Raw genomic sequence first — 27,963 nt, 5'->3', positions numbered from 1 at the left:
ATAATGCTAAAATCATCATGTTTGCAGATTATTTGAAGTTTCTTCTCCAAATTAACCACTGCAGTTCTGCCGCAGCTAGTCTGGCCTTGTGCACAGCTGCCCGCCTCTACGAGAAAAAAACCCCTCCAGTTTTGGTAGTCTTATTACAACTAGCCGAGTTTATCGGCGTGACGCAATTCCAGTACAAATACAGAGACAGAAAATAGAAACAAAACTTAATCAGAAGAGAATGCTCTTAATTTCGAGTATTAAGGGACAACAGTGTGTTGCGACTGAAAACTGTTTCTGATTGCCACTACATAAGGACAGTCATTGACCGTTTGGTTTGGGACTTTTTTAACTTTCCCGTTTTGGTATTTAAGAAAGAAGAAACTTCGAAACACTGAAGAACTGGACGACGAGAAGTGGCCGTAATAACTTTAACATCAACAAGCGCATTCACCGATAGAAAGGTAAGTTATAAAAATGTTCGCATTGTGTCAGAATTCAATATTCAGCAGCACATAGACATATCTTAAAGGTCTTTCGGAAAATTTGCGAGCACGCGGTCACCCGCCGTTTTTTACTTCCAAGCACCAAAGATTGATCGGGCCGGATCGCTAAAGCCGGCGACACACCGATTGAAGCGGACACCCCTAGCGATGTTTTTCACCGATCGCCGCGATGTGGCACTTCAAAATTGTTCATATGATAAAATCACCCAACCTGATTGATTGACTTAACTATTCACAGCAATGAGCGTAGAAAATCGCGGGAATGTGCACACTTGGCGAATGCCGGGAATTTAATCGCCGATATCTGACACAGCAGATATTGTTAGGTGTGTCGCCGGCTTAAATGAGCCATGGGCCTTCTTTGGTGTGTGATCATATTCGGCCACAAACCATATTTTATCAGCATCTGAGTATTTCAAAGAACAATCCAATGCTCTAAATTAAGTTACTTGCGAAAAAACAATAAAATGAAATAATTATTGACGTTAGAATAATACAAAGCAAAGTGAGAATAACCTTTCAAGGTTAAGAAATAGAGAAAATAATTTTATATAGCTATCACCTTTTACAGAATTCATTTGTTAAGTCAGTTATTACTAAGGACAATAATTTGCATTTTCTCCCTTAAAAATGAGCTACGTGTCAAGGGGCACTGAATAATTAAATCAGCCCGTGATCCCAATCTTGTTGATCAATACCCTTTTCAAATTTGCTGACGTAATGCTAAGGCGGTTTTACTAGAGGCGACTTTTAACGCAATATTGTTGTTGCCTTAAAAGTCGTTACCGTATAATATCGCGCGGACAACTCTTAACGAAGCAACAGGCCAATTTCGATATATTAAAATTCTACTTTGGCCACTACCCCAGCTACGTCCTTTTTTTTTCTCTTTTTTTTTCAGAGATGAAATTCGCTGTTATTCTGTGCTTTTTGCTGCTTGTTGGAGCTGTCAGCGGTGAACCTTCAGAATCAAGAAAGTTCCAGCACCCAATGGATTCCGCTGGGTCACGTGCAGTGAAACGACCTGATGATAAGAATCAGGTTTTATGTTGCAGATTACAGATACAGCACTGTTGCTTTTATTTTAATGCTGAGAATTGATTGCTCACCCATAGCACGAGAACATGACTGTCCTGGGTTAACTTTAAGCATTAAGGGTAATGAGACTGTCTTACATATAAGAGGAATAATAAAACTATGAAGGGTGTGCATTTGGAGCGATGTTTGTTGTTATTAAATGCTATAAGAAATTTCGATTTACCCATTTCAGTAGTAAGGCCACATCAAGGGCGTCAATTGGGAGCCAGTATGAATAGCAGCTGAAGGAGTCTCAATTTCGCAGACAAAAGTCTTATTTTTGTCCGTGAAGGGGTCTCAACTTTCACATCAAAGAACAAGTCGTCATTAGCGATCAAACGTGAGATCAATTTTAGCGAGCGTCTAATTAAGGAAAATTAAATAGTGCTGCTAAAATTGGGCGAGTTCGTAGGATATTAGTTGTATGCCAGCACAGTACTCTTTGCGGACTTCTAGGTGCAGGCAACCAAAAATTTTATACGGTGGGAGAGGCGCGTACCAAGTTTTTGTCTTTGAAACGAATCCGGTCTACCTCATAAACACTTTAGCCACTTAGAATGCCTTCATGGAACGGAAACCTGAAAGTGAGAGGCTCGAGTTCGCCATAGTTTACTTTACGATTAACTCACCAGCGTTTTAAGAGATCTGATTGGTCTCCTACTCAAGGAACATGACTTAATTAATTTATGAAGCAACTACCTAATTTGGAAGCGTGCATTTTTAAACGTACTCTAGTGGTGTTGCACAAGACAAATGCATCCCCGGGGTGAAACTCGAAAACCAAAAATTTGGCTTTTAAATCTGAGAAGGGACATTTGGATTTTATACTGGTCAAGAAGGGCGCATGGCTAGTTAACTTTAGGGGAGGGATGTTTGAAACTTTGAAGGCAAAGTTTGAGCGGAGGTTGGGGGGGGGGGGAGGGAGTTGCGAGAATGAGCATGAAAGCAGCAACGGGATTGGGGAAGAGACGAGCTTTTTTCTTTCGGCTTACACAATTTTATATTTAACCACAGGCAATACCACCAGCTCAATAAAAAGGCTACATCTAAAAGTGAGGGCAGAATATGCGATGCACGAACCGAAAGCACCATATCTTTTATTCCCCGGCCTGTACTGTTCGAGTATTAACGTTTTGACTGTTTCCCTAAATTAACATTTTATATCGACACCAGACATAGGCCTTAGTGCGAGCAGCTTTTAGAATAGCTCTCGGGTTTGGCTGAAAACAATAGCGGAGCAATAAGCAAATTAAGCAACAGAAAAATTGAATCCTTGTCGTCAAAGAATAGAGCTGCGTGATATACATGTCCAACAAAATCAAGGTTTCCAAAGAGCTACGAATAGCACAATTTCGATATGTTAAAATTCAGCCTGAAACAATAAACATTACTGCGAGGCTCTGGGAAATAAACCCATATAAACTATACAACTTATTTCCCAGAGCCTCGAAGTGACGTTTCTGTTTTAGGCTGAAAGTTTGAAGCCAAAACTGGCTAGTCAGTTAATTTGCTATCAAAATGTTTGCTTTAAGATATTTAAAAAAATAATAACTTCAACTTGTCCGAAATCACGTGCACTCTTTTTTGTTTGGAGATTAATAACAACATGGTGAGGTGAGTCATTGTTCCGGGTTCCACTGAGAAAGTTTCGTTTTCCTCTAATATTTCAATTTCAGATGCTACTCACTGTTGAAATTTGAGTACCTTGCTCCCCTCAATTTTAACCCTGTTAGGGGAGAGGGGTGGGTATCTCCTATCTCCTAATATTAAGACAATTCATATTTTCTAGCTGCCCTAGCGCATTATTTCACTTCAAATCAACTGTTCAGCCAGCGAGTCACGTATTTCTACTTTATCTCTAAAGTTGCCAAGAGGTTATGTAAAGGGTGAACGTCAGCCTTAGGGGTACGTTGATTAATTTATCTCTTATAATATCTCAGTACATTTTCTCAGGTAGTGATACTTTATCCCTAACACTACGGTTGTAAGTCATATGTAATTCCTTGATGCCTATACGCGGCACAATCGAGTTTCAGTTTCCAGACATCTCCAAAATGTCAATTAGTAGACCCAGCACGATTTTGTGTGTTGAACGTTTCTTTACTTCTACTAATGCCTCAGAAACGCAAAGCATTGTACCAGTTGCAATGAATTTCGCTTTTTAGTTTAAAGCGGTTTCCAACTGAGTGTCGTAAAACCAAAACCAAATTAATTACTCTGGCAAATCGCACCAGATGTAAACAGCACAACGACTGAGCCAATCAGAAGTCGAAGCAAATACATGTAACTGGCGCCAAGCGCGGGAAAACGCGTGCGGCCAAAACACGATTGGTTTTGGTTTACATTCCCATTGGCTGAGAAAGTGGCGCTAGTTTTGTTAACCAATCACATAGCGTAGTAATGCAAAACCAAAGCAAACGGGAATTTACTTTCGACACTTAATTGAAAGCCGCTCTATGCTACGACTAAAGTAAACCACCTTTCCATCATAGTTCATACTTAATTAGTATCTGTCTGATTACCAGCGGGAGGAAACAATTCACCAGGGTCATGGTATTTGCAACAACGCACAGAGACGAAATAACTTTAGCTTACTACTGCTTTAATTTGTCTCTTACAATTGCGTTTTTTGTAATTGGAACGATCTACCTAAGACACAGGGACAGAAGAGATCAACAAAGAAAAGAGTGGCGTCAGTTCACAGAAACCATCCGAAATGGCTATGGCAATCTAAAGAGTCAAAACATCCTTTCGAAGATCTCAAAAGTAAAGGAGACATTCAGGAATATTAAAATGGGCATAGAAATTACTGGCCTTGATATCTTAAGGTACATGATTGATTCTAACTGCGATTGTTTTAAAACCACACAGCTGGAAGCCCTGCGCGAGGACTTGACGCCAATTTTTCAGATACTGAACACCTGCGCTTCGTTAATCCTGTTAGGAACAGTCCCTCGCAACATCAAGGCAGAGCTAGGAACAACGGTTACTGACTTAGGGGAGCTCATACTGCCTTTTTACAAAGGAGAGGAGCGTGCCACAATTCTAACTTGTCTTAAACATTTTGCCAGTGGTGGAAAACCGAAGGTTGAAACTAAGAGGAGAGTGAGTGATGTAGACGTGAGACTTCCACAGGATTTTCCATATCTCAAGCATCTACGATTTGAAGGCACGTCTGGAGGAATTTTGATAACGGGAAGCAGAGATTATAGCAAGCCCGGACGTTTTCATTTCGCGCTTAACATGTTTGACAAGCCTTTAGATTCTTTATACCAACTGCAATTTGACCTGGAAGAGCCAACCTGTATGTCAGACTTTGCCAGAGAATTACGTGAACTTCCACTAAACCTTAAATATAGTGGCCAGTCCTGTTCAGAAAGTGATAAATTGGTGGTCGTGAGAGCGCTGCACGAGGTTCGTGTCTATATCCATCTTCTTTTAGAGCAAAGAGAGGCCATTGTTGACGAAATAAATGAAAATATTGAGAGACTAAAAGTAATGCATGAACGCGTCACAAGAAAGAAAAGACAGGATTATGAACTCGTGACAGAAACTTGTGACGAATTTATGAAAGATCTTGCGTACTTCAAAAAGAACCTACGCCAATATAATACCAAACAGAATTTTGACTCAAAGTTTAAAGAAATTCATGAGGATTTTAAAAGATTTATAAGGGAAAACAAATTAAGCATGAGATCCTAATATGATTGATTTATTGAAATGCAAAGGTAAAGCGGCCACAAAGAAAGCGAAAGAGAACTTTGCTTTTCAAGGAAGGAAGGAAAAACCAAAGGGAAAAACAAAAGAGGAATGCCGAAAATATTAAAAAAAGACGAAACGACATTTAAATGAAGATAGCTGTACTATACGTACATTTTTTCGAATCATTTAAGACCCGAGAGCAGTTAAGGACTTTAAAAATCGCTGTAACGAGGTGATTTAAACGGCAACATCTACGGATAGAAAACAAAACGACTGCTTTTCTTTGGGTCACCAAACGAGAGTGGTCGTACAAACAAGATGGAAAGCGAGTTTCCACTGTCCTCAGTGCTTTTTTGTTTGGATGATTTTATTTCCAATCTCTGATAATATATTCCCTTCTGAGATATTTTCAAGGAGAATAAAGAGTCTTTAATTAACTGGGTTTCGAAGGTACTTTCGGTTTCGCGTAATACTGCGCTCTGTGATTGTTTATCAAACACGCGCTACTTTCTTAAACAACGAGAACCTTAACCAGCGTTTTCGCGCGCTTTACGACAGTCACATGTGTTTCCTGCGAGTTCTGATTGGTTCATTGCACTTTTTACGTATGTACACAGAAACCTGGAACTTTAAGCCCCGTTTACACGAGCAATTTTCATGTGGCAACTGTATGTGGCAATTTTTATTTGCCCGTGTAGACGGCTCGACAAATATTTGTTGTTAATTTGTGTCAGTAATAATTTCGCACAGCGGAGATGTCCATGGAAAGGCAAAAAGCAAGATGGCGCCATGCTGGATGCACAAATGCTGGGGACTGTAGGGACTGGGTTCTACAGATGACGTTGAGAATTGTCACATTTTATGCGCCATCTCGTCTACACGGACAATTTTTTTATGTGGCAATTTTTTTTTTGCCACATAAAAACTTTGCTTTTCAGCAAATGCAGTTGTCGTATAAAAATTGGTCATTTCTCATCATCTACACGGGCAAATAAAAATTGCCACATAAAAATTGCCATGTAAAAATTGCTCTTGTAGACGGAGCTTTACTAACTTGCACGTACCGCTGATTTCACGTGCAGCGATGTAAACATTTTTAAACGACACCTTTGTTTCACCTCAGTTTCTGGCTTGGCAACTGATCAAGTTAGATAAAGTTTAACATCTGACAGTGAATAAAATTGCCAATTTCATGGCTCTGCTACCTTGAAATCCTGTCAGAATTCTTTCTGAGATCAAAGAAATAAAATTTAACACTTACCTTTACTTCTCTTGCATACGACTTTGTTTTTCCAATGAAGCTACCCAGGCCCGTAACCAGGATTTTAAGAGTGGGGGGGGGGGGGGGGGGGGGGTGCTAACGAGCCCAAAGTGGACCAAAATACCAAAATGTATTTTTTATTGCCTGATCCGTTTATTTTGGAAAGTAGTAATACATGAGAAATTGTAACGGCAAAGTACACGGTAGGAACTGAATATTACATTTGTAGAATACAATTGTTTGAATTAAGTTATTAAGGACTAATTTTACGATGTAAAATGATACATCAAAATACTCTGGAACTAATCCCTCAGAATTGTCCCGAGCTCCAGCTTCCCGTGGGTCTTTGGTGGGAAACAGATTTAGACCTTATCAAAAACAATTTTAACTTGATAATGAATGTGCATTAGTGCGAAGGACGACAGCCTTTCCTGGCCCATGCATGCGCTGTTATATGTATGCAGCCGCCTTAAACGACTTGCACTTCTTTCGCATTCAAAGCTCGTTGCAGGCGCATATCTTTACGAGCGTATATATATTTGGAAAGATGATCTCCTAAAGAGCTTTGGCTGCTGTATTTGGCCTGTCTTCCTTCGATTTTGAGGAGTATCTGAAAGAAATAAGAAACAATATGTACTCTTATCTCTCACTTACCCATTTGTGTAATTTGTTGTTGTAAGCCTTGATTTTCGTCATCTATTCGGTTGTTCACGTTTTGCTCTGGGTTTTCAACCGAATTAAGGAAGGATTCAGTAGCGATTATTGCGTCGTGATGATACTTCATTTGCTCATGTCTTTTTGCCTTTTCTTAAATCTTATGCCAGTTTATGAAAGCGCCCTTGTCTTTCCTGCAATGCATAGGTGTCATCAAAGCACAGTGTTTACAGAATACTTTATCTACTGAAGGGCTGTAAACCATCCACGAGTACTCACTGTGGTATTGTGACTGAAACCCTCTTCGGCACTAATGAAGAAATCGCTTTGGAAAGTTGTAGTTAATCGGTGGCACAAAATGACTTTTAATCAAGTGATACTTCTGACCAACTGGCAGCTTATTTGCGGAAGAACCAAATTTCTCAGAGGTCGTCGAAAACTTCCCGATGTCATTTATTTCTTGTTGCATCATTGGTTCTAAGTGATGCCGCGTTAGATTGTCATCATTTTTTTCAGGTACTGGAGCTTGCAATGTCTCTACAATTTTATACATTATTGCAGAATTGTTAAGAAAGTACACATCGGCTTTTCATAGAATATTGACATGCATCAGGAAATGACGATAAGAGACCAAGAGAAACATAAAATTTATTTTCCCTCTTTGTGTCTCGAAAACTTCTATTTTGATGGTTTGTGATGCCTGTGGATTTCCAGAAGGCGCTGCTTTAGATTAACCCTCCCCCAGTCCCTCTCTGAATGATTACTCTGTGTTCCCTCACTGGCTTTTTATTAAGCGATGTAAGTTTGTTTCATATTGAGGAATAGCGACTAAATCTCAGAGCATAATAATGGCATCAAGACTGGTGGACATCGCGAAAATAAGTGTGATTTACCTTCTACATGTTTATCTCGCTGTAAAACTGTAGTTAACTGAGATAGATCTAAAGTCGTGGTTTCAGCTGGGCTGTCGTCGCAGACTGCACTGTCATTGTCAGCGTCTGACCCATGTATCGAGAGACTGGCAAGATTTAGCTGCAGCCTTCCTCTTTCTATTTTCCTGTTCTCTCTTACCCATAACTTCATTATTCATTAAGATAAGCTCGGACATCTGTGCGCTTATTGAAATGTTCTGAATAACTCGGGCTACTAGAGTGCAGCTGGTTTTAGTTTACCAGTGAATACATTACTGTGCTTTTTCCACTCTTTGGCTTTGTTTAAATATCACTGTTAAGTTTTAAACTCCATTTTAACGGACTACACTCCTTAACTTGGATATTGAGTATCAAAATGCGGACCTTTGGGGCCTGTGGGGGGGTGCGAACGCACCCTGTGCACCCCTCCTGGTTACGGGCCTGCTACCATACGCAGGCAAACAATGCAGTCTTTAAGACTCGCCAAGCAACGTTAAATACTTTCAAGGAAGCCACGAAAAAAAATCAAAAAACCACTCTTCTAATCAGTTAATACCTTAGCTGTGTGTTAGAACGCCAAAAGTGTTAATTGCTTACTCGGCCGCAAATAAATATGGCGCCACAGGAGAGAGCCTCGTTTTGGTTCCTGCTACAACTCGAACCAGTCTTTGCTCTGTCGACTTTTAATCACACGGTTTTATACAAATTGCATATTATCGCCTCAAAGGAACAGAGCAATAGAAGAATCGCCATGGAAGAGAAACTTTCAGCACCGTTTAAAAGAACATAAATTCAACTTCTCTTACATGAGAGTGTTTGGCGTGGTATTGCAAGACAACCCATAAGGATATGTGCAAGAAAGTTGTACGAAGGTAGCCTTGCTTCGCGTCCGAAAGGTATAATGTTCTACTAACGTTGGACATATCTCGATGCCTATTCCAGAGTAATTTATTAGAACCTTGATTTCTGATCAAAGGTGTTCAAAGACGAATTTTCGTTAAGTGTAAATGTCAGCGCGGCGTGACAAAAATGCAAACTGTCCTTGGCGTTTCCTCAAGGCACGGCTATTCATACTCTACGGAGTTTTGTGTGTTCCAGATTTGAATTAGAAACACTAGAACCACAATCTTAAGCTGTGGTATATGGAAAACAAAATATACAAAAATGGGAAAAGTTTATAAGTTTGATTTTAAATCAATCGCAGCGGAAGCGTTTCAGACCATGTAGTGTTTGTATCGTAAACGTAAATAGAACAAAAAATAAACAACTCTAGCTTGCAAAAGATGAAATGAAACTACTGCCTAGAAAGGTTACTGCTTGATGCAATGAAAATCCTGTTTAACAATTTTCCCTATTGCGAGCTTGAGAACGAATTTAACCTGTCACGTAGCTTCCCTAAGAATTTTCTGGCAATTTTCAAATTTTCGCGGTTTGCAAAAATTTCAGAAACAGCTGAAAGGTTTTTTTTTTAAGATTTTCAGCCCGCATGCTTGATAATGTGAACAATTTTATGGGAAGGTTTTATTAAAATTGATGTTACGGAACAGTTTTAAATTGAACGGTGAAGAGAACGACTAAAACGGCGGTAAAGCTTGCGTTACAAACTCAACGTTGGTTTTGTATGGTAATATATTTAAATGAATGCGTATACCTTCTTTGGTGATTTTTACATTGCAGATAGCCAATAGAAGAAAATTCCGGTCATATACAATAAAATATATAAGTCATAGTGGAATATCCTACGCAATGATCTATTTGAATTTACAATAAAGTTTCGATATAGCGCGCGCGCTCATTAGTCGAAACGGCGTGCCTTATCAGGGTACAGATACACAGAGCAACGGCGTCACGCCATCAGCCCGTTTGTGAAATGCCTGGACTTCTCTCTCGGTTTTTATTTATTTATTTATTTATTTATTTATTTATTTATTTATTTATTTATTTATTTATTTATTTATTTATTTATTTATTTATTTATTTATTTATTTATTTATTTATTGACCCAGACGTCTTATATAACCTAGAAAACGAAAACGAGCTCTTAGCTTCAATGGATATAGACCATCCTGTGACAGGATGTAACAGTACAGATAACACGGTGATTGAAAGTGAGGTTTCCGAAGAAGTTAGTGATGAAAACACAGAGCCAAGTAGAAACATAAACAAACAGAGATTTGCAAACATGTCAACCGCCGAAATTGACGAAATAAGAACGAAGGCAGAGACGAAAAACACCAAACATAACATAAAATGGGCAGCTCACTTTTTTTAACGAAAGATGTAAAATGTCATAAGCTTAAGTATCGTGTTAAAAGATACGGTAAACGCTCGTTAGTATATTTTGGTGTAGAAAAATCAAACAAAAATAGAGAAAAATGAAAATTTAATCAGCTAGCGAATACACACATATAATATTAAATAAGCTTACAAGATCCTAACATTTTCCGCGCAAGTTCCATCACTACCACCTCCGCTCACCGCAGTAAAGCAAGCCTTAGAAATTAAAACGCTCGCCCTTCGAGTGGACAACTAACAGCTTGTTCAAATATCCTATCCGGAACTTCGGGTGGGAGGCCACAGCAATTACAGCAGACCAGTTTTTCTAACCGTTTCTCAAACTCATTAATTATTCATACGCTTATAAGCCAATCGGAGTGCCCCGTTTTGGTCAGTTGTATGTATCTTGATACCATATGAAAATCTAGATCAAGATTACTCCGGTTAGTTCAAAAACTGATGAAAACACTGATCAAAAAACTTGAATTTTAATTAGCAACCTCAATTACCATACAATTATTTATTCACTACCGTACTTCGAAAAGTTATTCACAACGTGAAAAATTCAATTCTGGAAAGTTCCCTCGTGGAACGCAGCATTAAATAAAGACTGTTAATGGCTTTTCATCCTCTTGTTTACAAGTTTCCCCTTTGGAAGTGCTTACACAGCATTCGAAACTATTCCCGAAATAAATAATACCAAACAAGCAAAAACAGCGTGCTTAATTTCCCGTACCTTTTATCGTGAACATTAAGTGGATTCAACGCCTCGTCGCCGTTTTTGTCTCCCAAATGACGCTTCAGACCACACACTATCCCGTACACAGTTCTCGGTGGATACCTTTCCCCTGAATCTTTGGCGACCTCCATTACAAACTTCGTGAGCCAGTAATTAAGAGATATGGCATCCATATCCTCTATTTCACAACTAACAGGATTAACCTTGTGCAATTCATAATCTTTGAAAAGACTACCGGAATCTAAAATCGGTACTTTCATCTCCCTTTGCTGCTGCCATTCCCGAAATATTTTTAAATTAAAGCCCATTTGTTTTTGTACTTTGTAGAAGATGAAACAGCTTCATCAGCCAGGACTTGTTCCTCAGATGCACTTTTCGGCAAACTAAAACGACTCGGTCTTCCTTTCTCTTTCTCAGCCATAACCATCAAATACAATGAAACACTGCTTACATGCGAAAAATGGCTTTTAAAATACAGGCAGAGACTTGCATGAGCTATTTACCATTCCTGCCGGGAATACATTATTTTTGCATGCTTTATTGCATTGTATTTTTAGGCGTGATTGAGAGGTCATGTCAAAAACTCGTGCTTCGTGTTTTATCAGGGGTTCCAAACACCTCGAAACAATGTAAAAGCACTCGGCCTGCCGCATCGTGCTTTCATCGGTTTCTCAGTGTTAAGAACCCTTGATGAAACACTCGCACTCGTTTTTGACATATTACGTCAACAGCTCGAGCAATCCTCTTGCTCCCGTGAATTCGACTATTGTTCATTCACAAAACACAGCGCAAAAAACTAAGAAGAAGCGCTGGCGTTACATTCGAACTATGCAAAGTTTGTTAACTTTGATGGGTCACTTTGACATGTTTGACAGCTTTCGTCTTGTTCAACCAATCACATCATTCGAACCATTCTAATGACGATTGTGATTGGCTTATTTTAGGGTACTTTATCAGAGGTACATGCACAATGACGCCACTTCTGTTCGTTTGGAAAATGAAGTTTGTTTTGAAAATGAAGGTGAACACGTGAAGTGAAAATTTCTTCCAGAATTCTGCTCAGTTGTTGCTACTCCTTTCAATGCTTGGATTTTATTGCTACCCTTCAGGCGAAATTTAAAGAGGGGGCTGGGTGAAAACGGCCATTAATTCTCTTTCCATGCATCATCTTACTGATGCAGACAGATGCACGTTGACCTTTTTAGAATGAGAATCGGCAATGATCGAAACTTTCCCTAGTAAAGTGAACTCCCTTTATTGAGGACACCCTCGGCACCGTGAGTTGGTGTCTTTAATAGCGAGAGTCCGTAATAGCGGAATTTATTTCAGTCAAACGGCGGTAATTTATTTTTACCGGGGATTTAGCTGCTGTCTGCATTATCGGGGTGTCCGTAATAGCGAGGTGCCCGCCAGGCGAGAGTTGACTGTATTTGGTAAATTGCCTGTAAATAACCACTGCTTTTTGTGATGTCCTTAAACTATGAATTAAACACACTGACATTGATTTAAAAAAAAGTGTCTTGTTACTGAGGACTGAGCAAGATTGACTTCCAAAACACCTGTTTCTCGTTGTACGAAACATGGAAACTGCTTCTGCAAACCTTTTACCAGTTTATCAAGCACTTTTTCTCCTCCGTGTTTTGAACACTTTCAGATTATCTAGCTTCCTCAGTACGATGGGATGTAGATGTTCCACACAAATGAGTGGCGTTTTTTTTTCTTTTCCTAAGGTGCAATTAACTTTTGTAGTTTATGCTTTTCTTTTTGGTGACAAACTGGACGGAAGTAAGATAATAGACTCTATTTTTTTAAAATGTCAATTTGGCTGTTAATTATTATTCCAGTTAAACCGAACTTAACCAAAACTAAAAAAAGAAAGGTCATTTCCAGGCACTCGTCTAGGGCTTAAGCAGAAATGGCGGAAAATGACGTGACTCGGGTAGTCATACCCTTTAAGGGCTAGGATTCGGTTAAATAAACCAAACTGATTGCAGGGCTGACACTACGGTAAAGAGCTTGTTTATTTTTATTTTAGGACCAAATAAATAAGCCCTTTCCTGTTGTGTCGGCCCTGCAATCAGTTTGGTAAAGTTAAGTCTGGCAAGTGCATTTCTACTACAAGAGATCCGGCAACGGAACGTATTCAGAACAGTTTATTTTGCGTCTTGTGGTCCCATGCATCCAAACGTTTCATTCCGCTAACATTGTTAAAACTCAGTTGAAAAAGACCAGCCGAAAAATTTTCCAGGATTTCCAAGAACGTGACACCAAACTACAGCTGGTTAACCAACTGTGCGTAGGATACCAATTCCAGTGTAAACTGAACGATATCGATACAGGTAGCTATGTTGGTTATACGTGTCGGCATCTGCATGCTTGCGTGGATTACCATAACAGCACGTCAACTTCAGTACACAAACACTACGATAAAAACCACGCGGGCGCTATCGATCCGGAGGACCTCCTCGTTTCCTTCAAAGTGTTGAAAAACTGCCGAACCAAACCTGACTGTTTAATTAACGAAATGCTGTATATCAAATAATTAAGACCGCGTTTAAATTTGAAAACAGAATTAATCCGTGCTAAAGTCTTTGTCTAGCTCAGCTTCCTTTACGTAAGATCATTTGATGACTATAACCATTTTTTTTTTTGTTAGTTTCTATTTTAACATGGCAAATATTATCTTTATTTTTTTTTATTTTTCCGGGGCCTCTAAAAATCCCAAAACTTCTACAAAAATCAATCCTTTTTTTCATTGTTGCCGTGACGATCTCTGTCAACGAAAAGTATGCTGTTTGTGGCGATAGTCAGATATTACGCCACAACGCATACAGTTTATATCGGTACCGAAGAAACTTCGAAACGCTAAAGAACTCGACGACAGGAAACGGCCGAAATAAAAGCTGTACACAGCGAAGCGCACCCACTGACAAAAAGGTAAGCTATAAAAATGTTCGCAATAAGTAGACATTTAAGCTAATATAAGTATAGTGTGACCAGAATAATGCCGAATGCTGTAAAACGGCTAAGGCCAGCTAGAAATGGTCTTCCTGTCCATTTTGAACTTTTCATTTGATTTACAACATATCTTGATGGTCTTTGGGAACACTTGCAACCACGTGGTCACTCGGCGTTTGTTACCTCGAAGCACCAAAGATTGATCTGGCTCAAGCGATAAACGAGCCATACCCTTTGTTTCTGTGCGATAATATTCGGGCATGAACCATGTTTCACCGACATCTGAATATTTCAAAGAACAATCCAATGCCCTAATTTAAGTTACTTGCAAACAATCATTGATATTTTAAAAATAATTATTGATGTGAGAATAAAACAAAGTGAGAACAATCTTTCAAGGTTATTAAAGGAGGAAAATAATTTTACATAGCTATCACCTCAAAAAATTCATTTGGTAAGTCAGTTATTACTTAGGACGAGAATTCGCGTTTACTTCGGGCACCCTTAAAATTGAGCAACGTGTTATCAAGAAATCATCTCGTGATACCAATCTTGCCGACCAACTAAAAATTTCCTTTTCAAATTTGCTCACACATTGTTCAGGTGATGTTACAGGAGACGATTTTGAACACAACATTGTTAATTAAAAGTTGTTTCCGTGTAATAACCCGCGGATAATTTTTAACGTAGCAATCATGACCAATTTCGATATACTAGAATTCTAGCTTTACTACCACCCCTACGGGAACAAGACAAAAAAATTAATTATTCATCTTTATACCATAATTGCTAATAATCGGTACATAATTCATTTACTCTTAAAACAAATGTTCGGCTACAACTTTAGCCTTACTTCATAGGAAGGGAAGGAGAATCGAAAAAAATGTACAGTCATATGAAGAAAAATGTAAATTGTCAAAATACTTAGTTTCTCCTTCACATTCCTGTTGCCTTGTGCAAATGAATCAACATGGTCCCGGCGGAGCAGATTCTTGCAAATGTTAACCTCTAACTGGATTTTAAAAGGTGTATAAATATGTGCTTTCTTTAAGGAGGATGATATAGTTTTATGTATTGAAATTAAAACGGATTTCTAACAAGAACAACTTTTCATTATTTATTACGTGTGAAAATATATTTTTCACAAATTTCTTGTATTGATGATTCGTGCGATAAGTAATTGTAAAAAAATTATCATTGCCCATACTAAAAGACTAAAATAATAACATATTGTTACTGAAACCATTTTCGTTTTGTTGTTAGTTTATTTCGAACATGGTTAATAAAATTTTTATTTTTTTTATTTATCGGGGGCCTCTAAGAATTCCAAAACTTCCACAAAAATCAATCCTTTTTTATTGTTGCCGTGACGATCTCAGTCAACGAAAAGTATGCCGTTTTTGGCGAAAGGCAGATATTACGCCACAACTCCTACAGTTTATATCACTACCGAAGAAACCTCGAAACGCTGAAGAACTCGACGACAGGAAACGGCCGTAATAAAAGTTGTACACAGCGAAGCGCATTCACTGACAAAAAGGTAAGCTTAAAAATGTTGGCGATGAGTCGGAATTTAAGCTGATATATGTATAGTGTAACCGGAATGATGCCGAATGCTTTAAAACGGCTACGTCAGGCTAGAAATGGTCTTCTTGCCCGTTTTAAAACTTTCATTTGATTTAAAGCATATCTTGATGGTTTTTGGGAGCATGTGATCACTCGGCGTATTTTACTTCCAAGCACCAAAGATTGATCTGGCTCAAGCGCTAAACGAGCCATACCCTTTGTTACTTTACGATCATATTCGAGCATGGACCATGTTTCATCGACATCTGAATGTTTCAAAGAACAATCCAATGCCCTAATTTAAGTTAGTTGCGAACAAAGGAGAAAGTTTTTTTTATACAGCTATCACCTCAAACAAAATTCATTTGGTAAGTCAGGTGTTACTTAGGACGAGAATTCGCGTTTACTAAGGGCTCCCGTAAAATTGAGCTACGTGTTATCATGAAATCATTTCGTGATCCCAATCTTGCTGACCAACTAAAAATTTCCTTTAGAAATCTGCTCACGCATTGTTCAGTTGGTTACAGGAAACGATTTTTAGCGCAACATTGTTAATTAAAAGTTGTTACCGTGTAATATCGCGCGGACAACTTTTAACAAAGCAATCAGGACCAATTTCGATATGTTAGAATTCTAGCTTTACTACCAACCTTAGGGGAACAAAACAAAGAAATTAAATATTCATCTTTGAACTATAATTGATAATAATCGGTAGATAATTCGTTTACTCTTAAAAACCAATGTTTGGCTACAACTTTAGCCTAACTTCATAGGAAGGGAAGGAGAATCGAAAAAAATGTACAGTCATATGAAGAAAAATGTAAATTGTCAAAATACTTAGTTTCTCCTTCACATTCCTGTTGCCTTGTGCAAATGAATCAACATGGTCCCGGCGGAGCAGATTCTTGCAAATGTTAACCTCCAACTAGATTCTAAAAGGTGTACAAATATGTGCTTTTTTAAAGGAGTAGGATATAGTTTTACTTACCAAAATTAAAACGAACTTCTAACAAAATCAACTTTTTCAATACCTTATTACGTGTGAAAATATATTTTTCAAAAATTTCATGTATTGACGGATTCATACGATAAGTAACTGTCAAAAAATTATCATTGCCCGCACTAGGAGACCCTAGGAGACTAAAATGAGATAATTTGGTGGTTAAAACCTTTCTTCTTTTGTTGTTAGTTTCTATTTTAACATGGCAAATACTATATTTTTTTTTATCTATCGGGGGCCTTTAAAAATCCCTAAACTTCTACAAAAAATAATCCTTTATTTATTGTCGCCGTGACGATCTCAGTCAACGAAAAGTGTGCTGTTTGTGGTGAAAGTCAGATATTACGCCACAACTCATACAGTTTATATTACTACCGAAGAAATTTCGAAACGCCGAAGAACTCTACGACAAGAAACAGCCGTAATTAAAGTCACACCCAGCGAAGCGCATTCACTGACAAAAAGGTAAAAATGTTTCACGACAAGTCGGAATTTAAGCTGATATATGTATAGTGTGACCGGAATGATGCCAAATGCTGTAAAACGGCTAAGTCAAGCTAGAAATGGTCTTCTTGCGAATTTTGAATCTTAACATTTGATTTAAAACATATCTTGATGGTCTTTGGGAACACTTGCAAGCATGTACTTTCTTCCAAGCACCAAAGATTGATCTGGCTCAAGCGCTAAACGAGCCATACCCTTTGTTACTTTACGATCATATTCGGGCATGAACCATGTTTCATCGACATGTAAATATTTCAAACAACAATCCAGTCCCTAAAATTTCTAAATCTGTAAATATAGCTGCTACAGACTGAATAATTGTAGCCTCTTAAAATAAAATTTGGCTGTTCCTGATAATGTTTGAACGTTCAAAACTTGTGCGCGTTGTTTTCGGGCTCATGAAAACCGTGCGGTAGAAATTAACTTCGCGGCTGGAAAATAGAACTTTTAAAAATTATTTTCTCCAGGCTAGCCGCTATAGAAACGATTAAATTGTCTGCGTAAGGCTAGAGACAAGAAGAATAACAAAAAAGAATTGATTCTTGCCCACGATAATACATTTCTTTGAAAAGGCACTTGCGACTTTGCTACCATATGCAAATTTCTTTCATGGGTGCAATTTGACGGCTCGGGTGAAAATATTTGAAAATTCAAAGCTCTGTGAATATTGCTCCTACAGAAGTGATTCTGGTTTCTATATAAACGTTAAGAAAAGGAAAATACAGGAAAAATAACATTTGCTTGTTTCTGACAATATCTCAACGTTCCAACCTTTTTCTTGTTTAACTTACTATCACATATTTCATATTTAATAAATACTCGTGCGCTAAAAATGAACTTTGCGGCTCAAATAAAAACAACTTTCAAAATCTAATTTCTCGACGAACAAATATGCTATAGAAACGTTTAGACTATCTCTGTAAACGTTGGAACATGCAGAATAAGCAAAAACGTAGATTGCTGCCCGGTAAAATCTAGTAAATTGACAAACGCGTAGGCCTATGATATGCTGATTTCTTTCACACAGGCAATTTAATGTTTCAAATAATTGGATAGGGGGCGGGAAACGAATTTGGTAGGCCTCTCGGGCAGGCGTTCCTTGCATGCATTTTATTCTTCCCTCCTTTTACCCTCGCGTGTCTTCCTCTCGCGCGCGCGTAGGTTACGTTCCTATATTTGTCATGCGCCTGCGTAGTAGGCCATATTTTCTGTGTTGAACCCCTTTTTTAAAGGGGGTAAAACACGCCAGACCGATTGACTCCTACGTAGACGCTCTTGGGCTTTCAACGCATCCCCCCCCCCCCCCCCCCCACGTTCGGTGGAGAGGAATGCGTGACGAGCACAAGGAGCATCTGTGTGACCACCATGCATATCTTCTCCCCCCCTATCCCCTCTTCTCCATTTATTACTTTTACTAGATTTCTAGTACTAGATTAGGGATGTTTTTTAAATGTCAAGACATTTTATAACCGGAGATTGTTTCTCTTATTCTCGTGACCTGCATGTTTGATCAGTTGGTAATATCGTATGGAGAAATTAGACACTGATCACTGTGAGGCTTAAAGGGTTAAATATATCCGGCACGGGTAACAATTCAAGTCGCAAATCTTCCTCAGCTAGTCTAGGAGTACGTTACTAATCTGCATTTGTGTTATATATAGCAGACAAGTTATCAGCTAGACTATTGGCAGTTCCTTATTTTCCTATGTGAATGTGGAGATCGAAATGCCGCCATCTTGGGTTTGTAATGGCGAGCGTAACTTGGGGAGAGAGCCAAAACTACCGAGGGGGCGAAAGTGCTATCTAACTTGAGGAGGGGACCCTCGGTAGATTTGGTGCTCTCCCCAGGTTGCGCTCGTCATTGCAAATTAGGATGGCGGCAGTTTGATCTCAAAAATCACAAGGGAAAATAGGGGACTATAATACGTTCGCATTTCTTTTCCGTTGATAAACTTTTGCGAAAATAAAGAAATTAAAACCATCGCGAGAAAAAGGGCATTCTGAGGGTAGACAAAAGGCTACGGAAAAGACAACAAACAAAGGATAAATTTAACCCAGTTGCATCCCTTTCCTTTTATCACAGATGAAAGCCACTGTTATTCTGTGCATTTTGCTGCTTGTTGGAGCTGTCAGCCGTGCCCCAGCAGAAACAAAACGGTTCCATCGTCGAATGGATTCCGCTCGTTCAGGTGTCGTGATGCGCCCTGATCAAATAATGTTTCTTAAGACTGATGACACCAGAGCAGAGGATGAGTATTGTTGCGAAATGATCCTGCCTTGTTGCGGCAATTAGCGGTAGAAAGCGACAAGAGCCAGTGAAGTAACTTGGATTACTGAGAATGGAATGCTCACCCATAGCACGAGAACATGACTGTAATAATAATAATAATAATAATAATAATAATAATAATAATAATAATAACAATAAAATGAAATAATACTTTATAAAACTTTATTTCTGTCTCAACTCTGTACCCGCAACTTTTTAACTTTGAGCAGGATAATAAGGTTGTCCTAGATATAAGAGGATTAATAAAACTATGAAGGGTGTGTATTTGGGGTGATGTTTGTTGTTATTAAATGCTATGAGAAATTTCGATTCACCCGCTCTTCTTAGCTACACAAGCGTCCGAAAGGTATAATTCAATTACACAATTTGATTGATTGAAACTTTGTGTCTAAAACAGTATGCATCTAAAACAGTTTTAATAAATTTTAATCAGCAGCAAAGGTATATCGGTTTCGACTAACATTAGGAGATAAATGTAACATTTCTTGAAATGTCGGTTGGCTACACGTACCTACAAGAATAAGTTCAAATGGAACTTATTTTTTTCCTAATTAAGTTGTTCTCTATTCCAACACTTGAGAATTCCTAAGTGATTGGCAGTAGCGGAAGGCATGATTCAATTAAAAAACATGATTAATTTACACAATTTAAATTGTATATATTGTAACGAGAGGTTTGTGACTATCTTGCTGAGAAGAGTTTGGCTTATCTTGTGATCGGCGCATGGACCGAAAACTAGCATCGGGCTGTGCTAGCGCGGGAAAAGACGGAAAACGGGGAAGAAACTCGGCAAAGCAAACTAGTTTGGCAGCTGGAACTCGTTACAAATTGCCAGAGATACAAGGTCTAGTTCCTTCGTTCCATGGCGAAAACAGACAGCAAAAGGAGAGATCTTCTTGGTCACAGCAGCTTTCTTTATTGTAGAGTAAACATCGTAGATACTTCACAGCTACTACAGGCTTGTTGATAATCCATGGTGGAAATCCTAGGCAATCATAGGTAATCGTCAAAGGTAATCGTTTTACAATACTTTCGGGACTCCTTATATATTGTCTTAAACAAACACAGGTGGCACAGTATTCAATGGAAACAATAAGACTCGTGTGAACTAGATAACTTACAAAAGATCTCATTGATCATATTCTAGGCCTTTCTGATGGTAAAAGTGTGCATCTGATGCGTTCTCGGAGATAGCTTTGTTCTCGTTTTTAGCTAATGAAAGCGTAAATGTAGGAAGTAAACATACATTGTTTAAGTTCAGCAACTGTTCTTTTAGTTATCGGACGAGCTATTAAAAGAACGTGTGATTCCATGCATGTATATAATGTTTTATTAGTAACCGGACGATCTATTGAAATTTCATACGCTCTTTTGTTGTGTATTGTGACAGTTGTGTACTAGTCTGCATTTCAAATGAGTGTAGTTATACAATTCAAAATGAAATCACTAACTCTTTTTACCTAGTTTGAGGAAGGGGGCAATTTCCTATCGTGACAATATGTTATGTGCCAGGTTAAAACAAAGAACATAATATTTTGCTCAGGATATTGATCCAGTAACGTTACGATAAGAAAATTCGTCTTTGCAGGTCAGTATAAGGAATAACTAATGTTGACTATATCATAATCAAATTTAGTACAATTCCATAGGGTTTATATATCTGTGTTCTATTTTACAACCAGCCATTTTCAGGGGCTTGTGACGCATAATTAATTTTGATGGACACACTAACTTAGAACGACTTTGTCTTACCCTGCATTCTCTAAAGAGACCTAACATAATGATAACAACCGTAACAACTAGCAGTAATCAAATATTATATGAGTTCGGTACTTCGGTTGACACCTTACATTGTAGAAGTTCAGCTACGGTGAATTTCAGTGGCCCACTTATTTCGTTTTAAACTGTAATTATTGAAAGATTTATTATAGGAGTGCGCTTTCCTACACGTTTCGATTGGACTTATTTGATGTAATGTTATAATGCTCAAATCATCATTTTTGCGGATTATTCGCAACTTCTTCTCCAAATTAACCACTGCAGTTTTGTCGCAGCTAGTCTGGCCTTATGCACAGGTGCCTGCCTCGAAGTCCGAGAAAAAAAAAAAACGTCCAGCTACAACTAGCCAAGTTTATCGGCGTGACGCAATTCCAGTAGAAGTACGAAAAAAATATACAGAGACAGAAAATGCAAACAAAACTTAATGAGAAGAGAATGATCTTAATTTCGAGTATTAAGGGACAACAGTGTGTTGCGACTAAAAACTTTTTCTGATTGGCACTACATAAGGACAGTCATTGACGGTTTGGTTTGGGACTTTTTTAACTGTACCGTTTTGGTATTTAAGTAAGAAGAAACTTCGAAACTCTGAGGAACTCGACGACAAGAAGCGGCCGTAATAACTGCAACATCAATAAGCACATTCACCGATAGAAAGGTAAGCTGTAAAAATGTTCGCTCTGCGTCAGAATTTAATTTTTAGCAGCACATAAACACATATCTTGAAGGTCTTTCGGAAAATTTGCAAGCACGCGGTCACTCGCCGTTTTTCACTTCCAAGCACCAACGATTGATCGCGCCGGATCGCTAAAGTCGGCGACACACCTGGTGATTTTTTACGCCAATCGCGGCGAATTTGATCGCCAGCGAAAATTGCAAGCGATTTTCACCACCGATTGAAGCGGACACAGCTGGCGATTTTTTTCACCGACTGACGGCGATGTGCCACTTCAAAATTGTTCATATGATAAAATCGCCCAACATGATTCATTGACTTTACTATTCCCAGCGATGAGCGTAGAAAATCGCGGGAATAGGCACACGTGGCGAATGCCGGCTAATTTAATCGCCGAGATCTGACACGGCAGATATCGTTAGGTGTGTCGCCGGCTTAAACGAGCCTTGTGCCTTCGTTAGTGTGTTATCATATTCGGCCACAAAACATATTTTATCAGCATCTGAGTATTTCAAAGAACAATTCAATGCTCTAATTTAAGTTGCTTGCAAAAAAAAAATAAAATGGAATAATTATTGATGTTAGAATAAAACAAAATGAGAACAATCTTTCAAGGTTAAGAAATAGAGAAAATAATTTTATATAGCTATCACCTTTTACAGAATTCATTTGTTAAGTCAGTTATTACTTAGGACAAGAATTTGCATTTGCTCCACGATCTCTTAAAAATGAGCTACGTGTCAAGGGGCACTGTTTTAATGAAATAATCCCGTGATCCCAATCTTGATGCTCAACTTAAAATACCCTTTTCAAATTTGCTCACGTAATGTTGAGGCGGTTTTACAAGAGGCGACTTTTAACGCAATATTGTTGCCTTAAAAGTCGTTACCGTATAATATCGCGCGGACAGCTCTTAACGAAGCAACAGGCCAATTTCGATATGTTAATATTCTACTTTGGCCACTACCCCAGCTACGTCCTTTTTTCTCTCTCTCTTTTTTTTTTTTTTTTTTCAGAAATGAAATTCGCTGTTACTCTGTGCTTTTTGTTGCTTGTTGGAGCTGTCGGCGGTGCACCTTAAGAAACAAGAAAGTTCCAGCACCCAATGGATTCCGCTCGGTCACGTGCTGTGATACGCTCTAGTCATCAGAACCAGGTTTTATGTTGCAGATTACAGACACAGTCCTGTTGTTTTTATTTTAATGCTAAGAATTGATTGCTCACATAGCACGAGAACATGACTGTACTGGCTTTAAGAGTACTAAGATTGTCCTAGATATAAGAGAAATAATAAAACTATGAAGGGTGTGCATTTGGAGTGATGTTTGTTGTTATTAAATCCTATAGGAAATTTCGATTCACCCGTTTCAGTAGAAAGGCCGCATGAAGGGCTTCCATTAGGAGCCAGTATGAATAGCGCTGAAGCAGTCTCAGCAATTTCGCAGACAAAAGTCTTATTTTCGTCCGTGAAGGGGTCTCAACTTATACATCAAAGAACAAGGCGTCATTACCGATCAAACTTGAGATCAATCAGCTTAGCGAGCGTTCAATTAAGGAAAAATAGTGCTGCTAAAATCGGCCGAGTTCGTAGGATATCAGTTGTGTGCCAGCACAGTGCTCTTTGGGGACTTCTACTAGGTGCAGGCAGCCAAAACTTTTACACGGAGGGAGAAGTCTTTGAAACGAATCTTCTACCTCACAAACACTTTAGCCTCTTAGAATGCCTTCATGGAACGGCAACCTGCAAGTGAGAGGCTCGAGTTCGCCATAGTTTACTTTATAGTTAACTCACCAGAGGACAATACAGTTTTAAGAAATCTGATTTGCCTCCTGCTCAAGGAACATGACTTAATTAATTTATGAAGAAACTACTTAATTTGGAAGCCTGCATTTTCAAACGTACTCTAGTGGTGTTGCACAAGACAAATCCATCCTCAAGTTGAGAAGTTGTGATAACATAGAAGATGACTAAAGGAGACAATTCTCCGAATTTTAGGCCTGTACGTCTCCCCAAACGTGAGATATCCGTCGAAATGTTTTGCAGAAATTCACAGAGCCCAGTATGGATCCGGCATCTTGGTGTACCTCCGTGGAACACCAATATGGCGGCCGAAAAATAGTGTTTTTTTTTTTCTTTTTTTTTTTTTTTTTTTTAATATACCTTTACTTCAAACACATACAACATTTAAAGCCTAAAACATGCAATACTGACAACACTTTACAATCCTCTTTAATAAGTATTACAATATAAGAAGAAGAGGAGCTTTCATTATATATATCTTAAAAATATTTTCAATTTTATATTTTATTTTTTTGATCAAGTCCGGGAGCAATAGAGGTGGCGAGTCATTCTGGAGCTTTTTTTTTATAAATATAATAACGTAGGAAGAGGAGGGTATAATTTAATTTCTTTGTTGGAACACACGACAAAGAGGAAACACCAAAAAGAAAATCTTCATCTTAAAATTACAATTATTTTCTACATTAAACCATTGTAGCACATCCTTAGTAAAGGACTTTGTACATTGGCACTCTAAAAAGGTGTGGTCTATAGAGTCTGGTTCTCCGCAGTATATGCAATTACTATCTGATTTAATATTAAATCTAAAGAGCTCGTTTTTAGTCACGACAATTCTGTGAATGAATTTGAAGTTAAATTCTCTTAATCTTTTTTCTCTACACGTCTTTGGAACCAATTTAAATATCTTTTTCCAGTTTGTTTTCTCCATTGGAATAGTTTTATTCTACCGCTTTGGCCCTGTTTGTTCATCATTATATTTCCTATCAATAATTAGCCAGTAAGGCCCGGTTCATACGTCGAACTTTTCATGAGCCGAACCTAATCATTTGGTTCGGCGCATGTAAAGATCGAAGTATGAATCAGTTAGGATCGACAGATTTGTATTTGGGTCGACCCGCCGTTCTATTCGACTGCGCCAGTCGAATAGAACGACAAAAGTTCGACTTCGATTCATACGTCGAACTTTACATGTGCCGAACCAAATGCATACGTTACGCATAAATTAAATAAATTATATCTATCCCAGAGATCTGCGCGTTCCATCGACTTGGCATGCGCAAAGGACTTCATTGTGAAAAAGATGGCGGGAAATGAGGAACGTGCTTGTTCTGCTTGTTTCGAAACAACTAAATAAACTTGTCTGAGATGCGAAAGATTTTAAAAAAAAGAATGTATTGTTGATATGTACACGCACTTCAAACCAACAGAAACTTTCCAATACAGGCGAAGCGTCAAGACTTCTCAGCACAAAATCTTCAAAAACAACATTTGAAGAAAACATTACTTTATTCAAACAGAGATTACGCTACAGAGGTTACCTCGATAACCTTATAGATAAAACTCTCTCAGAAGTCAATTTCAGCGAAAGAATATCGGCACTACAAAACAAACAAAAAAAGCGCAAAAACATTTTGCCGTTTGTTACGGAATATCGCCCTTCTGTGCCTAACCTAAAACCATTCAGATGAGTAAATGGCACTTGATAGAAAATCAGCCTCTGCTAAGAGAGATCTACAAAGACCCTTCCCTACTTTCGTACAGAAAGGGGAGATCTTTGAAAGACGTACTCGTAAGAGCAAATTAGTATTGAAGGTCATATTCTTCCTATCTCGACCAATAGTAGCCGTGTTTGGCCTGTCTTAATAATAATAATAATAATAATAATAATAATAATAATAATAATAATAATAATAATAATAATTTATTCACTTAATAAAGCGCCTTTAACATTAAAATGATCAAAAGCACTTTACATGAATTTAAAATTTTTATATAAAAATATAATAACTATAAAGAATTATAAGAAATATCAATAAAAACTAATACTAAAATAAACTATTGACCACGCCCAATTCCATTTTACCAAACAAGCTTTTCCATGTCAGAACTCATCTTTCCCGCCATTTTGAATCTTGTTGAGAAAAACAACAGCCGCTGACCACGAAAATCTACTTTCTCACTTGAGCTTTAATTAAGTTCGACTTCAGTTAGGTTCGACGTCTGAATCAACTGCCGAACTTAATTATTTGGGTCGACCTTAAAAGGTACTAGGTTCGGCTCATGTAAAGTTCGACGTATGAACCGGGCCTAAAAGTCTTTGTATCTAGCTTTTAGGCCCGGTTCATACGTCGAACTTTACATGAGCCGAACCTAATACCTATTAAGGTCGACCCAAATAATTAAGTTCGGCAGTTGATTCAGACGTCGAACCTGACTGAAGTCGAACTTAATTAAAGCTAAAGTGAGAAAGTAGATTTTCGTGGTCAGCGGCTGTTGTTTGTACTCAACAAGATTTAAAATGGCGGGAAAGATGAATCCTGACATGGAAGAGCTTGCTTGATAAAATAATAAAGACAGGCCAAACACGGCTCCTACAGGTCGAGATAGGAAGAATATGACCTTCAAAGCTAATTTGCTCTTACGAGTACGTCTTTCAAAGATCTCTCTTTTCTGTACGAAAGTAAGGAAGGATCTTTGTAGATATCCCCTAGCAGAGGCTGATTTTCTATCAAGTGTCATTTACCAGGAGCCATAATCAGGGATGGAGACCGTAACGAGATGCCATTTTGACTTGTGGGCTTGTCCCCATGTGTTGTATCAAAAAATCTATTTTTAAAAAAAAATTGCGCCATACGCGCGTGCGCGCACGCGTGTAAACAGCCAGGATCGCGCGCAGAGAAATGGAAATTTTTTCCTACCCGTTCAAAATGGCGCCCAAATTTTAAAATTCTGCCAGGGAATATCTCCTCAGTGCCCACATTTAAGGAATTAGACCCTCACAAAGAAAAGGTAGCAATTGAAAGAAGACGGGAAAGGTTGGAATAAGCGGCCTATTGATCACATGACTCTCACAGTAAAGTCAAAAAGGAGCCAAGACGGTGGCGCTGCGTGCGTTGCTACTGTTGAATGAATGAAAAAAGCTTACACTCTACGGACATGTATTCAGACACGTAAGGACTTTTTTATCTTTAGTGAATTTTTTCTCAGCTGCTTTCCGTGTCACATATAAGGTAGTAGCCCCACGCATATTTGCGTGTATTCACGCGGGTTTATGACGTGAAGGGGGAGGGGGGGGGCAATTTTTTCTAAAGCTAGATTTTTTTGGTACAACACAAGGGGACGCGTGGACCCCACGCTTACGGTCTCCATCCCTGATTATGGCTCCTGTATTTACTCATCTGAATTGTTGTAGGTTAGACACAGAAGGGCGATATTCCATAACAAACCTCAAAATGTTTTTGCGGGTTTTTAGTTTGTTTTGTAGTGCCGACATTCTTTCGCGGAAGTTGACTTCTGAAAGAGTTTTATCTATAAGGTTATCGAGGTAATCTCTGATAGGTAATCTCTGTTTGAATAGAGTGATGTTTTCTTCAAATGTTGTTTTTGAAGATTTTGTTCTGAGAAGTCTTGACGCTTCGCCTTTGATATAGCCTGTATTGAAAGTTTCTGTCGGTTTGAAGTGCATGTGCACATCAAGAATAGATTCTTTTTTTTTTTAATCTTTCGCATGTCAGACAAGTATATTCAGTTGTTTCGAAACAAGAAGAACAAGCACATTCCTCTTTTCCCGCCATCTTGTTCAGAATGAATTCCTTTGCGCATGCCAAGTCGATGGAATGCACAGACATCTGGGATAGATATAATTTATATAATTTATACGTAACGTATGCATTTGGTTCGGCACATGAAAAGTTCGACGTCTGAATCGAAGTCGAACTTTTGCCGTTCTATTCGACTGGCGCAGTCGAATAGAACGGCGGGTCGACCCAAATACAAATCTGTCGATCCTAACTGATTCATACGTCGATCTTTACATGCGCCGAACCAAATGATTAGGTTCGGCTCATGTAAAGTTCGACGTATGAACCGGGCCTTAGTAGACCAATAGTTACATTTTCATCTAAGGCCCGGTTCATACGTCAAACTTTACATGAGCCGAACCTAATACCTATTAAGGTCGACCCAAATAATTAAGTTCGGCAGTTGATTCAGACGTCGAACCTAATTGAGGTCGAACTTAATTAAAGTTAAAGTGAGAAAATAGATTTTCGTGG

General features: G+C 38.4%; 1 protein-coding gene and 1 pseudogene across 1 annotated transcript; one reads left to right on the top strand and one right to left on the bottom strand.

The window, feature by feature from the left end:
• Positions 1-11,054: 11,054 nt before the first annotated feature.
• On the bottom strand, positions 11,055-11,542 carry LOC146468350 (uncharacterized; annotated as a pseudogene).
• A 536-nt stretch (positions 11,543-12,078) lies between these two features.
• On the top strand, positions 12,079-19,702 carry LOC146468349 (uncharacterized). The gene is made up of 3 exons (XM_085124635.1): positions 12,079-12,136; positions 15,453-15,613; positions 19,227-19,702. Exons 1-3 carry the CDS (start codon positions 12,079-12,081, stop codon positions 19,434-19,436), a joined length of 429 nt encoding a protein of 142 aa, XP_084980761.1. The 3' UTR covers positions 19,437-19,702.
• Positions 19,703-27,963: the final 8,261 nt, after the last annotated feature.

The sequence above is a fragment of the Pavona decussata genome, unplaced genomic scaffold (assembly GCF_977016875.1).
Source record: "Pavona decussata unplaced genomic scaffold, jaPavDecu1.1 SCAFFOLD_131, whole genome shotgun sequence".
Lineage (NCBI taxonomy): Eukaryota > Metazoa > Cnidaria > Anthozoa > Scleractinia > Agariciidae > Pavona > Pavona decussata.
Note: the sequence above shows the minus strand (reverse complement) of the source record. Positions and strands in the feature narration are given on the sequence as shown.